We start from the raw sequence: 26,995 nt of genomic DNA, 5'->3' as shown, positions 1-26,995 counted from the left end.
TAATTACTACTTACTCTTTTCATTAAAAATACAAATATTAAATTGTAACATTATGAGATTTATTATAAGAATTCTAATTTCTGGTTAGTTGTTTATATTTATGCAGTTTAATTATGTGTATTAAATTTATGATAAACGTTTTCTCTGTAGGTGCCGACAAGTGGCGAACCCAAATTAAAATTAGAATGCATTCAGGTGTTTCCTTTGTTTGGAAATATAATGTCAATAAAAGCTGTAAGACTAGCTGGTTCACCAAGAGACGCTCTTCTTCTTAGTTTCAAAGACGCAAAAGTAAATCATGCCTTTATTATCATGAAATAAATATTTAAAATCTGTAATTTTTAAAAATTATAACTCACACTAGGGGGCTACATCTGCTATCTGTTAATGGCTGTCTGACACTTTTAGTCAATTGCTTCCATGCTTTTTTTTTTTGTCTACATCTTTCATTTACATTAAAACAAGTCAAACTTGTCAAAAATATTTCAAGTATTATAATAAGCTTCACTATATGTATTCTTTCTACCTTTTTAACTATACTAATAAACACATGAAATTTTTGCATATTTAATCCTTTATTCCTCAATAATAATAATAATAAAATGCTTATTGTGGATTTATTGAAATTAAATATACTTTATATACAATATTTACAATCAATGCATGCAATATTTGATATCAAAATGCAACTATTTTGATTTCTTTGTTTGCCATTTTTGATAATTGATACACAAATTTAGTGAATTTTGTAAAGACTCCATAGCAATGTTCATGTTAAATACAATATTTGGTGAATACAATCTTACTTTTAGAAACATTTGCTCTCCTCTCCATGTGCAAGCTGCATATTTATGATGTCACAATGCTTATATTGTTTTAATTTTTCTTTTAATTTAAATTTTAAATCAATGTATTTTGATTTAAGCCATGTTCTCCTTGTCAGAAGTCTGTAAAAAAAAAAAAAATACTATCTATATATATTTTATTCATTGCCATAGACTTTATTGGAAAGAGATGTTGACAACAGAAAAAATATATAGGAAATTTTATGAGTCCCTACTCATTTCCCTGTCAATAACTGTTACTTCAAGCAGTTAAATTTGTAAGCTTTACCATCTCATCAGATAATTGTCTGACTAAAATAAATAAATACAGGGAAAGAAAAAAGCTAATGGGTTACAATTACGGTACTGTTGTAAAATGTAACTAAAAGCAGTGTTAAAGTATGATTGCATCAAAAGTTATCTTAATTCAATCCGAGTGATTCAATAAATTAGCTTAAAATAAAACTATGCTTGAATGAATTTTTCGTCTATAACTAACCAAAACTGTGCAATTTATTACATCTGGCATTGCCTACTTTATACCAATTTTTCGTAATTATTTAATCTTACTCTGTAACTAAAATACAGTGAGATTTGAAATTCCAACAATATTACTTTAAGATCGAAATGATTTCTCAAAAAATTACCATATTATCAACATAATTTAAAATAAGTTGGGTATAATATGTGTCATAAAAATATGATAACTCTTTTATATAATAGAACATGTCCAATTTGATCTCTTTCCATTTCATGAAATACCTTTGATTGGTTTTTGTATTTTAAATTTGATTTTTTTTTTGTATTTTTTCCTGTTATGAAGTTCTATATTTGTGAACTTTCAATAATACATGGAAAAACAAAATGAAATAAAAAACTAATTTCCAAAAAGCTGATAGGTCTCTTTCTGAGTGAAAATTGACGCATTATAATAATAATTTTTTTTAGTTAAAAGGAATTTTGAATAATGTTTTGTGTTAATTGAAGAGTTAATTATTTTACATTATTTCATGTTGAATATCATTTTAGTTAAGTACAAATTTTGTTTTGTTTTGTGCACATTTAATTCTAATTTTTAGTGTAGTATTATAATTTTTATAAATCAGATTCAGTAGTTAATTGTTCTTTTCAAATATTTCTCTATTTGATACTTTTATAAGTTTACAGGTTGTTGTGTTTTTCCCTTTTAACACTTTATGCTTGTGAAAAGAAGTGATAAACACTTAGAATATAAGTTAAAAATTGCTATAATATTATTTGTAGTAATATTTAATAACAAAAAAATGCCAGGTGAAATATTGCGGTTTTCTTTAAATGGTATTATTAGGATAGAAAAAAATAGTAATGTTGATTTTTATTTATTATATTTGTTACAAGTTTCAGTTATTAATTGATTTTGTAAATGTGATAATACTTTACTTTTTTATTGCTGTTTAAAAAGATTTTAATGAACTAATTGTGCATAATTTTGATTTTTTTAGCATTATAATCTAACTTAAAAGGACTGAAATGATTATTTGCCGAATATTATTTCTTTGTATAACATTGCTTTCATCCTTATTTTGTTAAAATTAGTTGGACACTATCATAACAACTTTTTTTCTTGTGATTTATATACATAAGTAAAGATTTCGTTTCATTTGTTAGTTGTCATTAGTTGAATATGATCCTTCAACTCATGATTTGAAAACTCTATCTTTGCATTACTTTGAAGAAGAAGATATGAAAGTAAGTTTTCCATTTAAATTCTACATTAAACTGATATTTTAAATTTTTTTATGCAATTTTAAATAATTGTAATGTACGCTAATTTCTTTTGAATATTCTCTTTATAATAATTTTTTTTTAAATGTTGCAATTGTGTTTTTGTTGTTTGAAATGTTAGATTGTTTTTTAAAGAGTGGGGAAAAAATCAAATCAAATTTAGGTGATTTAATAATTAGAAATTTTTTGAAACATATTCTTATATATATTTTTAGTAAAAATAATAACTTGGTCATTTATTATTAAATATATTTAACCTTTATTTTCTTTCATATAGATGCCTGTAAGAGAATTTTACATGTAATTAAAATTGTTTTAAATTATATAGGAATCATTATTAAATGAATTAAATAAAATACTTCATTTAATAATGATTTAGTTAATATTTCTTTTATGGAATATTTTTTAATCTATTGCATTATTGTTAATTTCTTTTATTATTTTAAATAAAAAAGGTTTATTTCTGAGGGATATAGAAAAGATTTTTGCTTTTGGTAATTTTTTTTTTTTTTTTTAAATTAGAAATTCTCTAAGAAATATTTTTATTATAGTAGTGGCACAAGTATATCAGCTTTCAAAGAAGTGAGTCAATAAGTTAGATTTTTCAAACATACATATAAAAAATATTGAATTTTTTAAACATTGGCCTCAAAGATTATATAGATATATATTTTTTAAACAATCCTCGTTTCACCAGAAGTTAAGGATGCCAATAAATTGCATCAAACACTTAATTGTTAAAAGTTTATTTAAAAAATAAACGTTTATTGAAAAGTTGAATATTAATCTGCATTAAATTCACCAAGAGGCATTATTATAATACCAATTATTATTTAAAAAATAAAACAATTTGTTTCACAGGCAGGAGCAACCCATCATCCATTTGTTCCAGAAGTAAGAGTAGATCCTGATGGCCGCTGTGCAGCAATGGTTGTTTATGAGAGAAGCATTGTTATTCTTCCATTTCGTAAAGATACTATTACAGAAGAACCAGAAATAGCTGTTGGAAGTGCACACATTCCCTTTGGCGTGTAAATTATGTTATTTTTTTGTATCTGTATAATCTATATAAATAATCATTTTATATATATATATATATATATATATGGAATTATTTAACATTGAATTAATTTCAGTCCCTGATTTCAAAATATTTAAATTTAATTGCAGTATTTATCCAGATTTGTTTAGTTATGTATTTGTGGTTTTTCATTAATTAAATGCACCATTAGAATCCATTCTTAAGTTAATAATAATTATCATACATTTCACTTCATAATAAGCATGTATTCTTATTCTAGATACATTTTAAATTGACTTTTTTTTTTCAGAAAATGCTTAGGAAAAATGATTAAAATAATTTTAATTTTAAGGAAATTGAGTTTTTTTTTGTAATTATTCTATTGTTTTTCTGATGATTTTTTTTTTGTCATTTATTATTTTATTTGTGTTTTCCATTTAAAAAAAAAATCTTTTATTGTAAAACACATTTAAATTAAAAGTATTCAATATTTTGGTAGTATTTTTCTGCCCATTATTTGGTTTATAATGATTTGATTTCTCTTAATTAGCTTTTCTATTTCCAGTAAAACACCAGTACTTGCTTCTTATACTATAAAATTTTCTGATATTGATGAAAAAGTCAATAATGTTAAAGACTTCCAATTCCTGCAAGGTTATTATGAACCTACTTTATTATTATTGCATGAACCACTAAGGACGTGGCCAGGGTGAGTGATACTTCAGTTATTTTCTCTTTATTCGTGAAAATGTCAATTCAGTGTTCTAAAAAAACATGAAGCTGGTTATTATTTTTGAAAGAATATAGAGGTTTATAATATTTATTTATGTATGAAATCTGTTATTGTATGTCTCTGCCTTCTTTATATTAACACTTGATGAGAAAAAGGTTTTAAAATTAAATTTCAAACATTTATTAATAATTTGGGTTAGAAACAGAATGAATCAATGGTAAAAAAAAATGAAATCTTATTGTGAAATAAAATTATGCATTATAATGATGATAAAGTTTTATAAAGAAAAAATAGGATGTATTGCTTTAAAAAAAATCTTAGTTTATTTTAATTTCTTTTTTAATTTTTATTTCATTTTGAAAAAACTTAATCAAAATTGGCTACTAATGAACTTTAATTCTTATTGATTTTTTCAGTGAACATTTACCAGTTATGTTTTTAAAGAGTAAACATACAGCATTAATCTTTTAAAACTAAGAAACAGTTATAAAAGCAATTAAATAATTATTTTACCTTGTTAAAATTTTATGTTATCTATATTAGTCTATCACAGCTTTCAGTTATTCCCTCATGTAATATAAAGATAGAATTTCAAAAATTTCTGCTGTAGAAATGTAATGCTAAGTTCTTATATTTGTTATCTGTTTCATATCTGCTAACTATCATGACATAAAATTAAGTATATAAAAGGTGGCCACTTCAAAGTTTGTTGAGCACTTAGACAGTGGAGAGGAAGGGTATTTAATATTTCTGGTAATGGCAAAATTTATAATTGATTAACTATTATTATTATGGTGTGTTGGTGTGAGAAGAGTGATAATTTGTTCTGTAAAGTATCTATGAATTATTGAATGTGTTTGCCAGTTTAGGTAATGCCTTGGCAATTCAAAACTTTTTTTGCCATTGAAGTCATTGCAAAGATGACTGTATAGCTGCACCCAAAAGGCTTTTGAAGTCCATTGTAAAATTAGTGGAATTATTTGAAGGATTGTATATTGAAATGAAGTTGATTGGTATAGGAAACTGGAAATAGGCAATCACTAATATAATTTAAATTAATGAAGTAAACTGCTGAGGATGTGATAGTGCTAAATACTAGATTTAATGGAAATTCATAAGTTATTAATTTATGAAGATAAATTATTAATATTGTACATTTTTACTGATTTGTGGACATAATCTATTTCAGGTAGTCTGTCTTTCTACGCATGTAATTATGATAATTTAAAAATGAAACAAACTAAATAACTGAAATTTAAAATAGGATCTTATTAGAAAAATTGTAGATTTGTATTAAATTTAGATTGTATTTATCAAAGGGATGAATATCTGTTGATCCTTTTGTTTTTATTCATGTGGATGTTAATAAATGGTTCAAAAATGCTATAGGCAAGATGGGTGAATTTTAAGACATGGCATCAACTCTAAAATAAAAATCTGTATTTAATTTTGGATTAAAAACATGTAGTCTAGCAATTTGTTTGCCGCTATGAGTATATGAATATAATAACTGAAATAAACACTGCATACAAATAGCGAAATTTAATATTCTTGATATTTAAAATAGTAGATTTATTTTAAGTTTTAAATCTAATCAGTCTACCTGAAAAGATTTTTAAAAAAGCTGTGTATTTATTTCTCTTTAGTATACTACAAAGCTAAATGTGAAATGCTTTGTATCGTATGAATATAAAAAAAGTTGAGAGAACACTGTTATTGCTTTTTAATTCATTTTATTTTTCTTATATCCAAATAAAAATTATTTTTAAATTTTGATGATTATGTACTTATAATATTAGTTACCTTTTCACTAATTTTTTCCCTATTTTTTTTTTTATAAATCTTAATCTTATAATAAGTAATTAAAATCTTAGTATTGAAATCTCTATTCAAGAATTTATGCATTTTCTATTATGTGAAATTATTATGGTAAATTAAATATTTATTCAGATGAATATTAAAGTAGAAAGACTAAAATTTACTTTAAAAGGTTGTGAAAATACTTTTAAAGACTTGAAAAAATTATTCAAGCTTAGTTATGACCCGAGTCTTGATTTTTGTAAATCTTTTAAAATGTCAATATAAATTTTAAATACAATTTACTTGAGCAATTGCTCTTTCCAAGATATCCTATTCATAATATTTTATTGTGCTTACACTTGTATGGCTACATTCTAAAATAGAGGAAGGAATTTTCATGTTTAATGATGATTGAAATTTATTCTAATATTATTAATTTTCAAACTAAGAAATTAGATATTTCATACATGAAATAGAAGCTAAACTCGTATTAATTTTCCAGTTTTGTTATCGAAATGCAAGTGTGTTAAGTGCTGTCATATTGTCAGAATAATATGGATGATATGCTTATAAATTCATTAGTACTGGATATATTTTTATTGAAATTTATTCATGCTGCAAATAATAAGAGAAGAGGAAAATATACCATTAAAATTATAACTTAAGCATTCTTGTTTGTAATTTTTTTTTTTTTTTTTTTTTTTTTTTGTGAATTTATTTTAACATCACTATTAAATTAGAATGAAAAATAAAATGAATAATTTTTCTGGTGTATTAGTAATGAAAACATAAAAATAGTTTATTTCACTTAGAATAAACTAATTTTAAAATTGATTTTTTTTCTGTATTTTTTGGGCAAATGGTTTTTTAAAATACATAATTAATTTTTTCAGTTCTTATAGTCATTTTTTTTAACAATGTTTCCTTGTCAAGGGTGTCAAATTCAAATGCTGTTGCAAGTTAAATAAATAAGTTCCAAGTTTGTATTAGCTACAAAGTAGATAATTAATTAATGAAAAAAATAACACTCAGATTTTATAAAAACATAGATTTATTTCAAAAATAAATAAATAAATAAAATGACAAGGTATTTAATATTAATGTTTTCTTCCTATCACTTGACATTTATTTTCAGCTATAGTCTTTACTATTTCTAAGGATATTTTGTCTGCAGTAGTTACATTCAAAAAGATTTAAAGTAAATGCCAGTAATTCAAGGTCAGACCAGAGACTAACTTTTTTCCATGAGTGAAAATAATTGCTTGCTCTGATAAATATTTCCAAACCTAGAAATAATTTCATATGCTAATATTTAAGTGTTTTCAAACATGCATAGTAAACATTTTTACGTTTGAGGTATCCCATTTTCACTGAATTTTGTCTTCAGATCCGAAAAGTGTTAGAACTTTCAATTGCCCTCATATGCATAGGATTAAGAAATTGAAATTGTGATTCATTAATTATAACTATATATATTTAATAATTTTAAAACTTCTGTTAAATATTTTACATACTGTCATGTTTACCAAGTCAAAACAATTTTTGTTGTTGTCTTGACTCTTATTCTGTGTTGTCTAAAATATAACAAATTTTACAGGCGCACTGCTGTGCGACATGATACATGTGCTATCTTGGCATTATCTTTAAATCTCAATCAAAAAGTTCATCCTGTTATTTGGACTGTCACTGGATTACCTTTTGATTGCTTGTATGCAATGGCTGTTCCAAAGCCCATAGGTAAGAAATTTGTATTCTGAAAATATATTTTATTGATAACTGCATTTGTGTTTGAATAAAAAATTTCTATTTGAAATAACAACAGATTTTGATTGACTAAACTATTCAAACATTTCGTATAGACTCTAAGGTAAACAAATTAGTGATAATAAGCAATGTGTGTGCAGTAATTCAGATACATGATGCAAAAATTTAAAAAAAAACTGTTTAAATATATAGAAAATTCTTTATAAGATAAATTTGCTTGATAAATTAAATTTCATCAAATTTTCTGCATACAAAGCATTTTTTTCTCTGCCTCCTGAACATTGAAAATAAGTTTAAAAAATATATTTACAGCTTTTTTTGTCTGAAATATAATTATTTATGATTTTTTGTTATAACTAAGAAAGTAAATGAAGCATCATCTTAAGAACTTTAATAGATTCAAGTTCATATGAACTTTGTCTCATCATTTTTAAGAATGAACATATATTGCTATTGAATAATAACTTACTTTAATACTGTATTAAGTTTTTTAATTATGATTTTTCAGAAAATGGGAATGAAAGTAACTATGCATTCTGTTTCTTTTTAAATATTAAGTATTTAATAAAATGAAATTATTAGTTTTTTTAATTAAATTATTTGAATAATTTTTATATAATTATAAATAATACTACTACTTAAGAAAAAGGATATGGTAGAGTTTTGAAATTTTGATCTGGGTACAAAAAAATTTATATATTCTTTAATATTAAAATTTGTATTTTATTTAATATTTCTTTTGGTGATTCTCACATCAATTAATAATTCACTTACATATTAAAATTTGACACATGAAGTTATAGTTATTTTGATTTCATTTAGGTGGAGTTCTTCTTGTAGCTGTAAATTCATTGCTCTACCTTAATCAAAGTGTTCCACCATATGGAGTTTCTTTGAATAGTTTTACTTATGAAAGTACTGATTTTCCATTAAGTAAGCTTTTTTATTCTTTTTTTTTTTTGCACATTTTCTTTATATAATAAAGAAATACTATTTCATTTTAGGTTATATGATTATTAGTGCATCAATATGTTGTCTGATCAGCTAAGAATGATAAAATGTTTTTCAAAATTAGAGAGGAGGTTAGGCAAACAAATCAGTCAATCTATTAATCAAATCAGTGTAACAATGGACTGTAGTATTGTTGATTGATTTATTGCTTTATTTTTTAAAAAGTGAATAAAATATTTCATTTGAATTAAATTATTTTAATTACAGATGACATATATCTCCAAAGATTTATGTATTACTGTTCCTTATTTAAAAAATTCTTTCATGTTTTTTAGAACAACAAGATGGAATAAAATTGTCATTAGACTGTTCATCATCAGCATTTATTTCATATGATAAACTTGTGATATCTTTGAAGGGAGGAGAATTGTAAGAATTCATATTTTGTCTTTTTTAAAAAAATGTTTGTTGTAAATGATAATGTTTTTAATATGTTATAAATTTGCAGATGTATATGTTCTTTTAGTTTATTTAATTTTAAACACATAGTTTACTGCTTTCTGTGACAGATCTGATGAAAGTCTTCTATGTTGTTTTGAAATCACTACCAAACTGTATAAAAGAAGTGCTTATTTATTTTGTAGCACAAATCTACCTTAATTTTGTTAATTTTTAGTTAGCATGCCTATTTCGTATTTGTAAGGGAGAATATATGTTAAATCTTGTCTTTACTTAGGTATGTACTGACTCTTTTCAATGATGGAATGAGAAGTGTGCGAGGTTTCAATTTTGATCGAGCGGCTTCCAGTGTTATAACAACTTGTGTAAGTTCTGACATGAAATTGTATCCTCACAGATGTTAAAAAAAGCATCTTTGTGCTAAAATTAATTATATTTTATATAGATATTTTCATATTTAAAAATATTCTAGTTTTAATTTACTCAGAAAGTCTATTAATATCTAATAGCTATTCCATGAAACCTTTAATGTAATCATTTGTTTTAAATTTCAGATGTGTGTATGTGAAGAAGGATACTTGTTTCTTGGTTCACGATTAGGAAATTCATTACTTCTTCGATATACTGAAAAAGTTGATAATGCTGTTCAAGAAGTCAAAATAGAAGAAAATTCAATCAAACAGAATTCAACAGAGGAGCAAAATGGAGAGGTAAAATTTAAAAAAAGTATTATAATTACTGTAACGTGTAATTTTTATCTTGTTCATTTTTAACTTCTTGTATTTAAATATTCTGCATTGAATAAGATCTCACAATTATTATATTATTCATTTGTTGTTTTATTTTAAGGCCAATGAAGAATCAGCTGCTAAGAAAGCTCGTCTAGATAATATGGATGATTGGATGGGTAAAAAGAAAAAAAATCTATCCCTATTCTTAACTGTGATTTTATCTTTATTTCCCCCCCCCCTTTTTTTTTCTTTCTATATATTTATTTTACCATTTAACCATGCAAACTTTATATTTAAAGAAAAACAAAATAAGTTAATGCAATGAGTTGTAGATTATTGTTAAATTTTTTATTTGTTGTTGTGTATTTTATAAATTTTTAGATGATTTAAAAAATTTCTGAGTTAACTTTAGAGTTAGAATCAACTTTAAATGCTGCAAAAATTTCATTTTAGCTACAGATGTAAATTTAATAGAAGATCCTGAGGAATTGGAAGTGTATGGAAATTTAGAACAGACTACAAAGCTAGTGACATCCTATACATTTGAAGTATGCTGTTTTGCTTCTAAGCATATTAAATGTTTTTACATTTTATTGATATTTAAAAGAAATTTGTATTTTTTTTTACTTCATGTATATTAAATTTGGCTATGTTATTTTTGTTTGCTTTTTAAAATAATATAGTTTAATTAGTTGATAGTTTTCTTTTGATTTCTAACACTTATTATTTCTATAAAATAAAATAAATAATTTATCTGTTTGTAATGTAATTGCTCTTAAGGGTATTTTTAAATTTACTTTGAACTTATCGCAGTATCAATGAATGAATTCTCCACTTTGATAAATACTTTTATTTGTAATATTATCTCTTCAATTAATATGCATATACTTTTAGACATTTGTAAAAATGCAAGTTTGAATTAGTATAAAATGCCTATTTTATTTTTTTCTAAATGTTGAGTAAAGTTTCTTTTCTTATCTCTCATTTAATACGATTCCATAATATGCTGTATTCTGGAAGTATAAGATGAATTAATGAAATATTATAAGTGTTCATATAAGCATCAGAAATTAAAATATCATAATGTATTCACTAGTTGTATGTGTAAAATAGTCATTGTCATTTGTTAAGAAAAGCTTTTATTATTGCACATTTTGATTTTCTGTTTCATTTAAAAACCGTAATTCAATTTAGGATACAATAAAACCTAAATTCCGTCATTCTAAAAACCGTAATTCAATTTAGGATACAATAAAACTACTGTTGATCTTATATATTTGTTAGATTTCACAATGTAGATCAGTAGTTTTTAAATTCATTTGATAAAAATAAAATGGTTATTAAATAATATTGAAATACAGGTTTGTGACAGTTTATTAAATATTGGGCCATGTGGAAGAATATGCATGGGAGAGCCTGCATTTTTATCTGAAGAATTTTCTGGAAATGCAGATCATGATCTTGAACTTGTCACCACTTCTGGATATGGAAAAAATGGAGCTTTATCTGTTTTACAGGTATTGTTGATTAAAAATTTTGTAATTCTTGTAAATTTGCATCTTCTAAAACATTTATCAGTACAAATATCTAACATACTTGCTGTTAATAAATATTCTTACATTACTCGTGATGTAAGAATATTTATATCTATTTATATAATAAATATTATTTATATATATTTATATAATAAATATTATTTATATATATTTATATAATAAATATTATTTATATATATTTATATAATAAATATTCTTACTAGTGATGTGCAAAAATGTTGTAGCTTTTAAGCAGAAATCAGATTCTTATATAATTGTACAAATTGTCAGGATTTTAAAAAACTGGTTAATTGATAGTATTATAAGATTCCTATGCATTTTAAAATGTGAATATTGTTCTTGGTATTTTTGAAAGACTATTTCCTTATGACAACTGATCTTCATTTTAAATTGGAGTTTCTTAATTTTTGGTAATGACTTGAATTGCATTTTACTGTATATATATTATGGGCAAGGTATTTTTTAGCACTTTTTTTTAAAAAAATTCTTTAATATTTGTAAGTAAAAACTGTTAAAAAAATATTTGTTTTTTTTTTAATATAATTGGAATTTAAATATAATAAAAAAAATTAAATTTCCATATTTATCATTATTTAATCTTATTTATTATCATTCTTCTTATTTATGGAAAATATGGAAAAATTTTCTGTCCTAAAAGGTGGTGTCATGAATGTTAAAAAAAAAAACATTGTTATTATTATTATTATTATTTTAATATTATACTCTATTCTTAAAAAAAACATAGTACCCTCTTCTAATTGTAATCAAACTCGGAACTATGCAGCACATAATGGCAAGATTTCATGAGTTGTAGTGGTGGATATGACACATTCTTTATGATTATGCACAACATGATTGGAAAAAATGAATACTATAACCAGTAATCTGGTTATTAAGTTCTTTGCTTTTTAAAAAATATCTCAAGAGTGAATTTTATAAGTTGTGTTTAAATAAATATAATATAAGAAAGGTTGCTACAAATTCTAAATAATAGATTGCTTGCAAAATTAAATAAACTGTTGCTTAAATTTATGCACTGAAAAAAAAAAATAGAGGTGTATCATTTCTAAAATGTTTGTACTTGAGCTATTCCTGTTGCCAATTAATAGAAGCCTTCTAATATTTCCTAAAAGAATACACTAAACCATATTATCAGTTTAGCATTCTCTTAAAAAAAATTTTAGATAGACAACACTTAAAATTATGTCCAATTAAAATAAGATGATATGGTGAAATATTTGTGAGGCTTGAATAATTTTACAAAACCATTATATTTCATTAACTGCTAGTTTATAGCAGTTTTTTTTTTATTGCAATTTTAAAACTTCTAACTTACTTATTGCATTAGTTTTAGATTCTACATTCATCTTAAAAAATTATTCATAATTATCAACTAATTATTTCTACCTGTATGGCTATTTTAGTTAGATTTCAGAACTGGCCTTGTTTTTAAAGGAGCCCGGGCACAAGAAACCATTTAGGGCCCTAAATTTTTAGTAAAGCAAAGAAAAAAAAAATCAAATGTGAACATATATTACTATTGCATGTGCATTTAATGCATTATTTTTTCTATTAATTACTTCTGAGAAATTAGAATTTTTTGCAATTTTTTTTCTGTGCTCAATACAGCAAGTGCATTAATTTAAGCGTTCTGCACACATGCTTGACTGTAGACAATTCTTTATTAATTTTAATTTGCTGAAAGAATGCACAGCACTTGCTATAGTAACTGGCAACATAAAGAAAAGTTTCAACACAGTTAATATATTTAGAAAAAATTCTTCATAATTATTATTTAATATGTACTGCAATATGTCTTGTGCGTTAATTACATTCCTTTTATTCGAAATCAAATCCCATAGTAAACCAATTTCTTGGATTAGGTTTACATTTACATTGCTGTTATAAAACTTTACAAAGTTTTTGGAACACTTTTCTAAAGTTTTTTTATCACTGATTTATTTGAAATACTTTTAAATCTAGTTTCTATCTGTACAATAGCAGTATCAATTACAGTGTTAAAAATGACATCTATCCTCTACTGGGTTTTCAATAACTTTATCTTCTGCTATTTTGGAATATAATTTTTTTTTTCTTCCCGAATTCGTTTTTCAGGAAAATATTCTGAAATATTCAGATTGTGTGCTATCTCTTTTGCTTTGTATAAGACTGTGTTAAATTTTGGATTTCAGTTTTAATTTTATTGGCCAAATTTAATTAAATCAATCAAGCACAATTGTTTTTGCTTGTAATAGTTTATTGATAGTGTTAATTTTGGACAATATTGCAAACCATACTATTAAAAATAAGACAAATGGCATTTCTTGTCTTGAATACTGTAGACTTTTTGATTAGGATACCGCTGTAGTATCGTTATTTGCATCAATAAATTCTTCTAGGGCATCACAAGTTTTTTCAAAACTGTGTATATACTGCTTTAACCAAATGTGTTTGGACTTCTGAACGAGTGTCGTTTAATGTTTTAAGAGTAATATTTAAATTTTTGTAAGCAATATATTAAAAAATTACATCATATTCTGCTGGAAGCGGCATTACAAACTAATAAATTAAAAGAATATGATAGGCAAGGCACAAAAATTGAGTGAAGGCTGCTTAGAGCAATTATTCTAGATTTTACGCCTTTATATTTCCCTTTCATGTTGCTACTATTGCAGTTTCCCTGTCCTCTTCAATTCATTCTTCTACAATATCTAAATCAAGCTCACTTAATCTTTTCAACGGAATTTTTGCCAGTCTTTCTTCAATTACACCAGTACTTCAATGAACCCTAGAAATGACTCATTTATAGTTAAACTTTTCTCTTCAAAATTTGCATACATAATAATGATTGAAGTGTGTTCTTCTTGGGGAATATCAGGAGTACACTCCATTTGGATACAATAGTTTATGGCTGCTTTCACATCATCATTTTAGTTCTTGATCATGTCCCCCCCCCCTCAATCCCAGCGCCCGGTGCATAGCATCCGCCGCACCCCCCAGATGGCCGGCCCTGTTTGTGTTGTTTTAACATTGCTAACATTTAATCACAGTTTATTGCGATATATTTGATCAGCTTGCCATTTATTAGCAATGAAAACTCTATAAATTCCTTGCTGCCAGATACAAAAAGGATATTTTTCTTTGTTATTAATAATTTTTAAAAATTTGTGTCTTAAAATTTTTTTAATTTAGCTTATCAGGCTGGTTTATCTCATTTTTGTAATTGAGTGGTTATTCTATAGGCTAATTTATTTTTTGTTAAAAAATGCAAATGCATTCTGAAATATTCAATGTATTATAGAAGAATACTTGTGTTCTGGCTAAAATTTGAAAGCTAAATTAAATAAAGTTCTATTTCATAATTAATTGATCACATTTTTGCTTCTTATCTTTAGCAATGGTTTTTAAAATAGTAGAATGCTTGTATTAAAAGGATTTTTGTCATAAATTTAATTTTGATGTAATAAATAGCTATTTAGTTACCTTGGTATTAGATTATCTAAAGAACATATATACAAAATTTTAATGAAAAAATTCAAATTATTATTTTTAGAGAACCATTCGGCCACAAGTTGTCACAACTTTTGAATTGCCTGGTTGTGTTGATATGTGGACTGTCGTCGGGCAGTTGTCTGATGCTGAGGTAAATTAGACTTCAATAAACACCATTTCATCATTGATCTTAATTACTGATTTCTTTGATATTTCTCTCCTAATTCATTTCTTTTAATAGAAGTTAAATGTATAATTATTTTTATTTTTCTTGTAAAAAAATATATATTTAATTTTATGAATATCTTGCTTGAAAAAGATTTTTTTGATTGTATTTAGATATTGCAATACCGGTATACTGGGATACCAAATACCGGTATTTTGAGCCATTAGTACAATTTTGTAATACTGGTATTCACAAGTTTAAATACCGTTTTTTCGGCATTTACTAGAAATTTTTAAAATTGTCTCCACTATATGTTCAGGGATCACCAACATAGCAAAATAGTATACGTTTTTGTTTTTATGTCTCCCTAATGGGCGAAACTAATTAGATTGTGAATACGAAGTTGCATCATACGATCAAGAGAAGTGATAAAATACTGTTTGACAACGGATTGTAAAACTCTCCGTATTTTTGTGCATGCGTTAGAATGGGTTTAATTCGACAAAATAGGGGTGAGAGGAAATATGAAAGGAGGAGATTTTACATTTAACAATGAAGACTTGTGTTTTATGAGACGTTAACAATACAGATAATTAGTAATACAGAATGTCTTACAGTATTTACATAATTATAATGATTTTAAAAATAAAAATGAAAAAGAAGAAAAGAGACTAACTAATTCAAATCCAATCAAGTTTATAATAAATTTTCTTCTAGTTTTTTACCTACAAACCTATTCACATTCAGAAGAATTCGGTACAGTTATCAAAGATTATGATGACACTAATGTCGATAGTGAAAAAAAATTGTCTCTTGAACAAAAATTAGAATTAGCGATAAATAAAAAAAAATTCAACAAACCAAAATAAAATATAAAAATCAGCTATATCTAAAACCATCTGACGAGAATTCGATTTATTTGCAGATGAGGGATTTAGAGGTAAATACTTGTAAAAAGTATATCGTGCATTGCTAACAGTACCACCAACTAGTGGTAATTTTTGCACAAAATTACATTCCAGGATTAATGACAGTACAATTGATGCATTATGTTTTTTAAGATCACATTTCAAATATTTGTAATAGTCATATTTACAATTTTTTGTGATTTAAATAAATAAGATGTTACTCTACTTTTTTGTGATCCTTTATATACCATTATTATTTATAAGTTACAAATTATTTTTTGTGATATCTACACTCTCTAATAAAACTGGCAAATAAAACAAAGAAACACCCATGTTTTATTTCTTTTTCTAAAATTTCTACTACCAGTATTAAAGCCGGCCTCCCGGTATTAAGATCTAAAAAATACCGCATACCGGTATTGAACTTTTGATCCGATATTGCAATCCCTAATTGTATTATTTCAAGTTTATTTATAAAATATATTGCTCTATATTAATATATTTGATAAATTAGAAAGTAGAAATAATTAATTTTGTTTTACTTTAGAATTTGGAAGAAAAATTACCAGAGGCAAAAGAAGAAATCACTGAAGAAAATCAAAATAAGCAGAGTTTGCAGAATTCTCATGCATTTTTAATATTGAGTCGAACTGATAGTAGTATGGTAATAAAATATAGTTTTTATAAATTAACTTAGATAATTATTCTTATCATACCAAAAATTTAAATTTTTTATGCTAATAAAATTTTATAATAAGTTTCTTTTGGACTATTATATTTTTATTTCTCTTAAAATATGTAAATTACTTTTGTTCATGTAACAGTATTTCTTTGTTTATTAATAAAATTAATGAAAGGAAATGTGCAAATTTTTTGAAATAATATATTTTCCTAGTTCTTTTGATGTCAATAAATGTTAATTAATATTTTTAATATTGCTTACTTTTCTGTGTTTAATTTAATTTCACATATCGTTTCTTTATAAGTCTTATGTTTCAATTATTTGAAATTCTTCTTCATCAACTTTGAATAGTTATTTGTCCCCATTTTTTATTTTCTTTTTAAATATTTTTCATGATTATATGATTATTGTAGTTATTAACATATAATATAGCCGACGTCTTGGCATAAAGGTAGCGCGTCTTCCCCATGATCTATGCATCCCAGCTTTGAGTCCTGATTCGGGCATGGTTGTTCTTCTGTGAGGTGTGTGAATGTGCCCCCGCCTTTTAAAAAGTTGTTGTGCAATTGAATGTGACGCATGAAGTAGATAAGTTGTACTCTTGGCCCTAGTTGGCGCTACTGAAAAAACAAGAGACACTCGCTCGGCTTAAATTGCTGACAGATCTGTCAGCTAGCGTGTAAAGTGCCATAAGTAGCAACAACAACAGTATATAATATTAATAACTATATATAATATTAATGATTATATTCATATTTTTAAATGTTGAGACTAAACTAAAAAGTATTGTTATTCTAATTCACATTTGTATATATATATATATATATATATATATATATATATATATATATATATATATATATATATATTGTAATAATTTGTCAATATCTATTTTGAGAGATTGTCCCACATGAACTTTTGTATGCATAACTAATTTAAGACAAGTTTTCTATAAAAATTATGGTTATTTTACACTTTTATTATTTATGCAGATTTTTTAAAATATGTAAACTACAAATGATTTTATTTTGAACTGTATTTCAGATTTAATTTTAAATCTAACCTAAGCAATTCTTTAACAGATTTTGCAAACTGGTCAAGAAATCAATGAATTAGATCACAGTGGATTCAGCACACAAGCACCTACTGTGTTTGCTGGCAATATTGGGAATAATCGATTTATAGTTCAAGTTTCTCAAATGGGTGTTCGTCTTTTACAAGGTTCACAACAGGTTCAGCATATCCCATTAGATGTAGGATCTCCTATTGTTTGGGCTACAGTGGCAGATCCTTATGTTGTCATCATGAGTGGTGAAGGTTTGGTTATACAGTTGTATCTTAAGGCAGATGATTTTGGAACTGGAGCACGGCTGCATGTTTCCAGACCCCAACTTGCTCAAGTGGTAAATTAATATGATTTTAAATTTTTTTGTGGTTTTAATCTACTTAAATTTAGTTTTTTTTTTTTTAAATGCTATTTCATGCTGAAGACATTTGTAAGTTCTGTATTCATTATATACAGCATTAAATTTAACATGAATAAATTGAACTAGAGATTAAAATGCATTCCTGAAATTTAAGCATGTATCACTCTGTAATTTCTTGAAATGAATAATATAATTTTATTTAATTTTATCATTTTAAACTTTAATCGTTTGATTTTAAAAAAATCTTATAATACCTTTTATTTTGCTCTATAGAAATATCACTTAAAAACCTGAATATTTTAAAATATTGAGGAAAAATTATGCAGATATTTTTTTAATATTAATTTTTAACTGGTTTTGATGCAGTGATTTGTTACAAAAATATTTTTTTTTTCATTTATTTTAGACATTATTTTTTCAATAAATTAATTAATATTAAAATGTATTATAGAATGAAGAGTGAATTTTCAAAAATCTCACCTCCTAGAGATATGACAGAATACTAAAGTGTAATAAAGATATTTCTATATTTTTACTTCAAAAATCATATAGAAAGGCCTCTTTTTGAATTGATCCCACAGAAGCTGTTGATAGAATAATGCAATTTAACAAATTGCAATAATTGTTACCTTTCTAGTTATTTGACAGATACTTTTTAAATTTTAATAAAACTATCATTATATTTGAATGTAGTTTTCATATCATTTTGTATATCAAAATCACATGTTTAGAATATATATATATATATATATATATATATATATATATATATATATATATATATATATATATATATATATATATATATATATATATATATTGAATCCCTGCCTGAGGGTGACCCTTGAAAAAGTCTTCAGGGCAGATTCTTTTTTATTTGGTTTATATGATTTTCCTATTAACTTGATTTTAAATACTTTTGTGTGTGTGTATATATATATATTTTAACATTACTATTGTACTTAGAAATCCCGAGTGTCATCTTTATGTGTTTATAAAGATATCAGTGGTTTGTTTAATACATCGCCAAGAAAAGAACCAGAAGAAACTTCACAAGTAACAAACACTATTGCTCCTGTGATAAATGTTGCTGATGTTTTGAAAATAAATCCTGAGTATGTTAAATTTTTTCCTATATTAATTGCATATTTTTATATATTATGATGCATGTAAAAATTATTCTAGAAATGTGTCCTTAAATTTTTAATATCAGTTTTCCTTAAATATATGAGAAATTAAATTTCATTTGGTTCAGTGCTTTTAGCAGGCTGACACTTTTGCAAGCTTTTCTCTTAGAGAAAGCATTATACATTGTTTTTTATTTATTTGTCACAGAAATAGTATTAGGAGGAGGAAAAGTAACCTTTAATGACATATATATATATTGGCCATGAGCTTCCATATGAAATCAAAATTATCAAACTCAATGCAGTGATTTTGGCATCCAAACTTTCTCGCAAAATCTCTTCACAGTGAATGCATTGTGAAGTTTCTGTTTGTTTCAAAAATGGCATGTGGCTGAAAGCCCTTGATGAGATCTCTAGAGATCATAAATTTTCATATGAAAATGAAAGTGGAAAAATTGGACTGATGCTGATGAAAAATTGTTGCTGAGTGACTGGTCCATTGACTTTCCTTATTATTTTAAATATATAGATTTTAAAAAAGGATATTTATCATACTATGATTTTTTTACTTAATTCATTAACATATATTACTACTTCTTTAAGATAAGAAACTATATTGAATTGCGATTTTATACAAAGAAAATCTTGAAATTTCTGCGGCAAATTGAATGAATGAGAGTCTATTATACTAGAAGACTTTTATTATAGTATTGTAAATAATTTAAAGACACTTTATTAAAAAAGTATCGTAAATAATTTTTTTGTAGGAAAATACATTGACTTTAACTTAGGGTATTTGTGCATTGACTGCATGCCATTGGTGAATCTTTGTCAGCTGATTGCCATTGGCAAACATTAAGCTTAATTGTATATCATTGGTGAACATAGCAATAAATTAAAATTGCATTATCCTTGGTGATTAATCACTGGTATGCATTTAATAAACATGTACATCTATTAGTTTATACTATAGATCTGATTTAAATTACTCCTACAAATCTGCTAGAAAATAATTGCAGTTCTATAAATTTAAATATAAAAAAATCACTTAATAGGTTTGAAAATATTGCCTAAAATTATTTATACAATTTTTAGTCTATTATTTGAATTGTTACAAAATATTACCTAGGGATTTTTTTTTTTTTTGTATTTTTAATGTAAGATATTGTTATACTTTATTCAGCATTTGTTTCATACTTCTAAAATTGTTTTACATGTTGAAACTGAAGCACTTTATATATCATATACATTATGTTCAGATTTCCTGCTTACAAATGTAAAATAATAAACTAACAGTGGGTTTAAGCAAAATATTTTTTATTTGCTTAATCAATTGCTTAAAATATTTTTTATATGTAATTTCTTAGATGTATAAAAGTAATTTTTATGCAATTTTTATAAAGCTGTTAGAGAGTTTTTTCCTTGTTCTTGTTTTGCATTGTTGTATTTTATATTACTGCAACACATCTAAAAATTCAGCATTTTTATTTACTAGCATGCATTGTCCTGTAAATTTCTTGTAGAAGTGTAATGAAATTTTTCCTTATTAGTGCTATTGATGATGAGGATGCTTTATTATATGGAGACGTTGTAACACCTGTTGAAAAGGTTGTTGATGAAGTGAAAGCACCTGGAAAGAAACCAAGGTTTGCTTTCATTATATTGACTTTTATTATGCTATTTTAAATACTGCTGCATTATATTCTTTAATTTTTGATTTTCCATTATTTTTAATGAAGACAAAAAATCGAAGTCAAAGAATACCCTCCTACATTTTGGTTATTTATTGTACGAGAAAATGGCATTTTAGAGGTTAGTATGTGATTGGTTATTTATGTTTTAAATATTTCTGCTAATTAATTTTATATGACATTTGATTTAAGGAAAACTATTTTTTATGGCAGCTTAATTAAATATTTTAAGAGCATAAATGTTGGTATCTTTTTTTTAAATATTTAAGTAAGAAGTAATTACCTTAAGTAATTCTCATGAATTTTCTATATTGTTATCATATTATTGGATCTCATATGATTATTTAGTAATCACTGTTATTATATCCATCAATTTTTTTTCAATTATAAGACTTTTAAATATAAATAACTTTAGCTTATTGTTTACTATTTATTTAAATTTTTATTATTTAATATGGAAATATGTTTTAATAATTAAAAATTTTAAAATGTGTTTTTTTTCTGTGTATGAAGTTATTAGTTGTTGAAAATAGATGATGTTCTAAGCATATAAACCTTTCTCTTACGGTTTTGACAAATACTGTTTTGTTGCAATTGTTTGTCTGATGTTTTGACTTAAGTTTATGTATTCTGTTGCTAAAATAAATTCTAACTGTTAAATAATTATTTTAGTGCCCTAGTTAATTCTCCTTTAAAGAAAAGCTCCATGTGCAGATAGTGGAAAGATTTATATAGGATGATTCAAAAGTGAATTTTTAAAATTCAGTAATTAACAAATGTATGAACGTAAGAAGATATCATTTTCTTAAAATCAGGTCTTGATTTTCAAGGAACTGGAATATAATGATTGCATTGCTTACAGTTTAAAATGATTCTATAATCATTAAAGCAAAACTAAATTTATATTTTTCTTTTTTATTACATGATGACTTTATTGACTCATTTAACTATGATAATTTAAATTAAATATTTGAAACATTATAAAAAAATATACTTTGAAATTTTTTTAATAATTACATGAATGATTTAAAAATAGTATTAAATTACTTAATCTAGTGATTTGTAAAAAAAATTTTTATTTTAAAATTTAGTGATTAGTGATGATTAGGCTTCTTTTTCTGATATTCATTCAGTGTTATTTTTTCTGGATGTTAAAATGCTATTTCCAACATCATACATGTAAATGATTACAACATGAACATGCTTGTTAAATTTATTTAACTGCCATTATTTTTTTAAATCTAAGGAGCAATTTCAATATTCATTATAAAATACTGAAATTATGAATATTCTGCAATTTATCATAAATACAATTATATATTGATGTCAGAAATTAAAACAATTTTTTATAATTATATTTTTTATGATAGTGCATGTATTGAAAACTCTTTTCTTTTACAGATATACAGTTTACCTACTTACAAACTATGTTATTTAGTGAAGAATTTTCCCATGGGACAGAAGTATTTGGTCGACAGTGGTCAAGCAACTTCAACATTACCAAGGTAAGAAATAATTTTCATTTATTAACTGTATTTGTATATGCAACTTGTTTAACTGTAAACATAACCATTTAAATAATATCTTAAAATTGATTTATAGTGCTTCTGAAAAATCTTCAGAGAAATTGCATGAAGCCTTACCAATTATTCATGAAATTTTAGTTGTTGGTTTAGGCATTCGAAATTCAAGACCTATGTTACTGGTAAGAATTATTTAATTTACTGCTATAAAGTTAAATTAAGCACATTATTTTGAACTTTTGTTCAGTTAGAATTTAGATATATACTATTTCATTTTTTTGAATTGAACTTAATATTTCTTCTTTTTTGGTCAGTTTTCATTGTTCTTTAAAATGTATTTTCAGGCTCGTGCTGGTGAAGATTTACTTATATATGAAATTTTCCCTTTTTATGAAATTGAAATAGAAAATCACTTAAAACTGAGATTTAGAAAGGTATGATTGAAAGAAAATTATTTTATTTCATTGTGTATCTTATTTAGTGGCTTAAATTTCAATAATGTATAGGGATATTGGTAGTTTTTATTATTATTGTTCATTAGTGCAATCAATATCAGTATTAGGTGGATTCCTTGTAGGAAGACTACTTATTGCAAAGATTATCATGTCGCGGCTTTGAGAAAATTTCTGCAGATCTTAACTAATCATTGTCTATAGAACCCAAAATCACCCTTTATTCAAAAATTTATATACACACACACTCACACATTCACATATATACATAATAAGATTTTAGCAAGATTTTAATTAGATTTTTTTGTTCTTTTCTTATTCTGTAAAGAGAGTGTAATGATTAGATGAATTCATAGAGTTCAAAATTATTTTAATATGCTTCTCCCTAGCATGTGTGTGGAAATAGTGGGAGGCTGAATTTCTTTTCGATTAAAAAAGAAAAATGAATCAAATTAAGTGAATTAGTATCATTACTTAATTAAAATATCCTTACAAATTATGTAAATTAGTGTCTCCACTTTTGTTCTATATTTTTTCCTATAGTACAGTTGCTTAGAAGTTAAAGGTTGAAATGTGATTTTCATTTTTTAATGAATTTTAAATTTATTAGTATTGCTATGTTTAAATAAATAAAAAAACCTATGTTTATTTAATTTCCTTGATTATTTAAATGTATTTAGATTAAAGTTTAATAGCTTTTAGAAAATTCAAATAAAAATAAAGGATTAAAAATATTTTTTGGTAATCTTATCTAAGAATGCTCAGCTTTAAAAAATTTCAGAAGTTGTGCATGCTTTAGTTCTTGTGAACGTATTTGATTATAATATTTTTTAAATATGAAATACAGATCATGTTCAGTATTTATTTTGTAATAAATTTTGAACTATGCAATATCAATAAAATAATCATCTATGGTCACTTCAGTATGCAGTATTTCATTGCTTTTGCCTAAGGACTGAAAGGAATAATAACTTATCTATCTTTGCCTTCCCGCATGCCAAGGAATTTTATTATTATGTTTTATTCTTATAATGAACTGAAACTGTTTTTACTTTATATATATATATATATATATATATATATATATAATTAAAAATTTAATTCTTGGATATATATTGATATTTTTCACAGTGTCAATAGTATGTTTCCAAGAGATCACTTATTTATTCTTTTTATAGACTGTTAAGTAAGCTTTATTAGTCTTATAAAAGTAATAAATAAATTATCATTTGCAATAAAAAGTTTAAATGAAAACTACTTTTAGTTATGGATATATGTTTGAGATTTCTCCTTTATTGTTTCAAGATATGTTGCATAAAATCCTCAGAATTAATATTTTTATTAATTTTCAGCTTTCATGCCTAATTATTATTTTTATTTAACCACCTGAATGAGAACTGATGGAATAAGGTTTATGATTAAATGGTACTTTTTCAATACAGAGAAAAATCTTAGATACATGCTGAAAAAACTATAAAAAAAAAAAGCATATCAGCATGTGTTCTGAGAAAAATTCACAATGATAGAATTGATGAATGAAATGATGAAAATTTTCAATAGTTAATGAAGACTTGTAGCATCATGTTCCATCAGTGATGATATCATGCATTTGTTATTGTAGATTCTTCATTATTTGTGATGCAGATATATTATTTTGAGCAATATCAATCAGTGCAAGGTCAATAAATTTTCTAATCTAAGCCTGGTTGTTTCATTAATTGCTCACTTTTGGTACCTAATAACCTAATAAATTCTTTTCTGTTTTTAAGAAATGCAATTTAGTGTTATGTAAGGTTGAATCAGTTCTTTAAGAACATTCTCAGTAAAATGGTGACTATTTATATTTTTCATAACTTCATTAAATTGAATATGAATCTTCCTTTTCTGTTCATTTTATTCTGTTTAAGCTCAGTTTGTGATTTTAAAATTCACTTTCCTAAATGTACTTCTAGGGACTTTTTTTTTATTTCATAAAATTGAATTGTTCTCTTATTAAAATATTACAGCAATTCTATCATTGCTTATCAACGATTCTATTATTCTGAACTGAAATTTGAAGATATTGTGAAACAAAGGTTTGTAAACACAAGTACATTTTATAATGGAGATTGATAGATTTTACCATAAAGCAATATGTTTTTGTGATACGATGCATTGATTTTTTTATTAATTTCTTTTGGAGTAGATTTCTTTTGGAATAGAATAATATCTTCCTTATCCATATTATTTGTTTCATTATTTTTCTTCTTTTTAATCTTCAAATCTTGTAAATTTTTGAAATATTTAATTTGCATATAAAGTATATCTTCTACAATCATCTATAACCATTTATGATTTTTTGAATTTAAAATATTCATATAGTAATTTGTTAAAACATAAGTTTAATGAATAACTTAAAATGCATATCCTTTTGTTTATTATAAGTAAATTTGGTTGATAGGTTAATCATGAGCTTTTAACTCGAGAAAGGAAGTTATTCAAATCAAAGAAAAATGAAGAACCTGAATCTACTCCTCTCTGCAAACGTTGGCTGCGTTATTTTGTAGATATATCAGGCTATAGTGGGGTATGTATCATTTCTATATGCATGAGTGATAATTGATAATTTAGTATCCAAGTTTTAAATATTTTTAAAGAACTTACACAATAAATGTTGAAATTTGTTATACTAGATATTTTATAATCTAATAAGTAATTTTTGAAGTTAAAATTTATGTGAATAATCTTTCTATTGCGGATTTATTTTTCTTTTTCTTAAAGTTTTTCTCTGCATTAATCACAGAAATTCTTTAAATTTTCTCTTCTGCTTTTTTTTATATAAGTTAATCTTTTGTTTATAGTCTCAAAGAATTTGTTTTAAAGAAGATTTTTGATTAAATTAATTTAAAAAAACTTATATACCAAAAAATTAAATTTTTAAAAATTTCTTACATGTAAATTTATAACATATATTTAACCACAAATTGTTAAAATAAATAAATAACAATACATTTTGTAAATATTTACAATTTTTTTAAAAATTTATTTACCTAGGTGTTTGTGTGTGGTGCAAATCCATATTGGTTGTTCCTCACTGCTCATGGTGAACTAAGAATTCATTCAATGACTATTGATGGTGCAGTTACATGCTTTGCACCATTTCATAATGTGAACTGTCCAAGGGGTTTCTTGTATTTTAACAAACAGGTACATTGTAAATAAAATTTTCTAATTTGCAATGCTTTTTATCAATTTTACTATCATTTTACTATAGAGATGTGAAGAAAAATGTACCTTCTAGAAAAAAAAAAAAAAAAAAAATGAAAGATTTTTTAAATTATATTTAATGTTAAAAATATCCAAATTCTGTGTTTTTAAAAAGAAAACAAAATGGACAGATAATCATTATTTTTAAATAAAATGACAAAAAGAATTAAGTATTTTTACCTCATTGTATTTATATTAATTTACTATTGAGATTTTTAAATACAGTACATATCTGGTTAAGAGAACTGAAGAAAGGGGAGTGGAGTAGTGTACAATTTTTTTTCTTCTTTTAAGCCATAAACATTTAATACTATTTTGTATTTAATTACATTATATAATTCTGAAATGTTTTCAGTATGAAATGAGCTTCGAACTCCTTATGTAGGCTACCTTTGCATCCTTTATTAAAAATAACATTACATTTTTAGAATTATAGCATATATATATATATATAGTGATAATTTATTTAATATGATTTATCCATAAAAGAGCTATGTAGTTTTTGTTTACTTTTTGTGCTGCCTCTCCCACCAGCAGTATGTTATATTTGCATTGAAAGGATTCAGCTAATGTTAATTTACTGCATTATTCAGCAAACCTTAAGCCAAACTAAAATAAGAATAACATATGTACTGTAGTTTCTTTGTCACTTTAAAACTGGTATATCTTTTGCTTTTA

The 26,995-nt window shown here is 24.6% G+C and overlaps 1 protein-coding gene across 2 annotated transcripts in view; it reads left to right on the top strand.

The window, feature by feature from the left end:
• The window catches only part of LOC129984428 (cleavage and polyadenylation specificity factor subunit 1-like), a 49,483-nt gene that overhangs the window by 10,102 nt on the left and 12,386 nt on the right, over positions 1-26,995 (top strand). For both annotated transcript variants that reach the window (XM_056094307.1, XM_056094308.1), the window contains 23 exons: positions 151-291; positions 2,472-2,552; positions 3,450-3,619; positions 4,175-4,318; positions 7,740-7,879; positions 8,729-8,839; positions 9,193-9,286; positions 9,594-9,681; positions 9,871-10,026; positions 10,166-10,223; positions 10,501-10,595; positions 11,409-11,564; positions 15,157-15,246; positions 16,717-16,833; positions 17,934-18,254; positions 19,245-19,393; positions 20,956-21,051; positions 21,145-21,217; positions 22,498-22,601; positions 22,699-22,801; positions 22,964-23,053; positions 25,512-25,637; positions 26,105-26,257. In XM_056094307.1, coding sequence (XP_055950282.1) covers positions 151-291; positions 2,472-2,552; positions 3,450-3,619; positions 4,175-4,318; positions 7,740-7,879; positions 8,729-8,839; positions 9,193-9,286; positions 9,594-9,681; positions 9,871-10,026; positions 10,166-10,223; positions 10,501-10,595; positions 11,409-11,564; positions 15,157-15,246; positions 16,717-16,833; positions 17,934-18,254; positions 19,245-19,393; positions 20,956-21,051; positions 21,145-21,217; positions 22,498-22,601; positions 22,699-22,801; positions 22,964-23,053; positions 25,512-25,637; positions 26,105-26,257 — 2,856 coding nt within the window. The remainder of the gene's footprint in view (positions 1-150; positions 292-2,471; positions 2,553-3,449; positions 3,620-4,174; positions 4,319-7,739; positions 7,880-8,728; positions 8,840-9,192; positions 9,287-9,593; positions 9,682-9,870; positions 10,027-10,165; positions 10,224-10,500; positions 10,596-11,408; positions 11,565-15,156; positions 15,247-16,716; positions 16,834-17,933; positions 18,255-19,244; positions 19,394-20,955; positions 21,052-21,144; positions 21,218-22,497; positions 22,602-22,698; positions 22,802-22,963; positions 23,054-25,511; positions 25,638-26,104; positions 26,258-26,995) is intronic.

This window comes from Argiope bruennichi, chromosome 9 (genome assembly GCF_947563725.1).
Source record: "Argiope bruennichi chromosome 9, qqArgBrue1.1, whole genome shotgun sequence".
In the NCBI taxonomy this organism is placed as follows: domain Eukaryota; kingdom Metazoa; phylum Arthropoda; class Arachnida; order Araneae; family Araneidae; genus Argiope; species Argiope bruennichi.
Note: the sequence above shows the minus strand (reverse complement) of the source record. Positions and strands in the feature narration are given on the sequence as shown.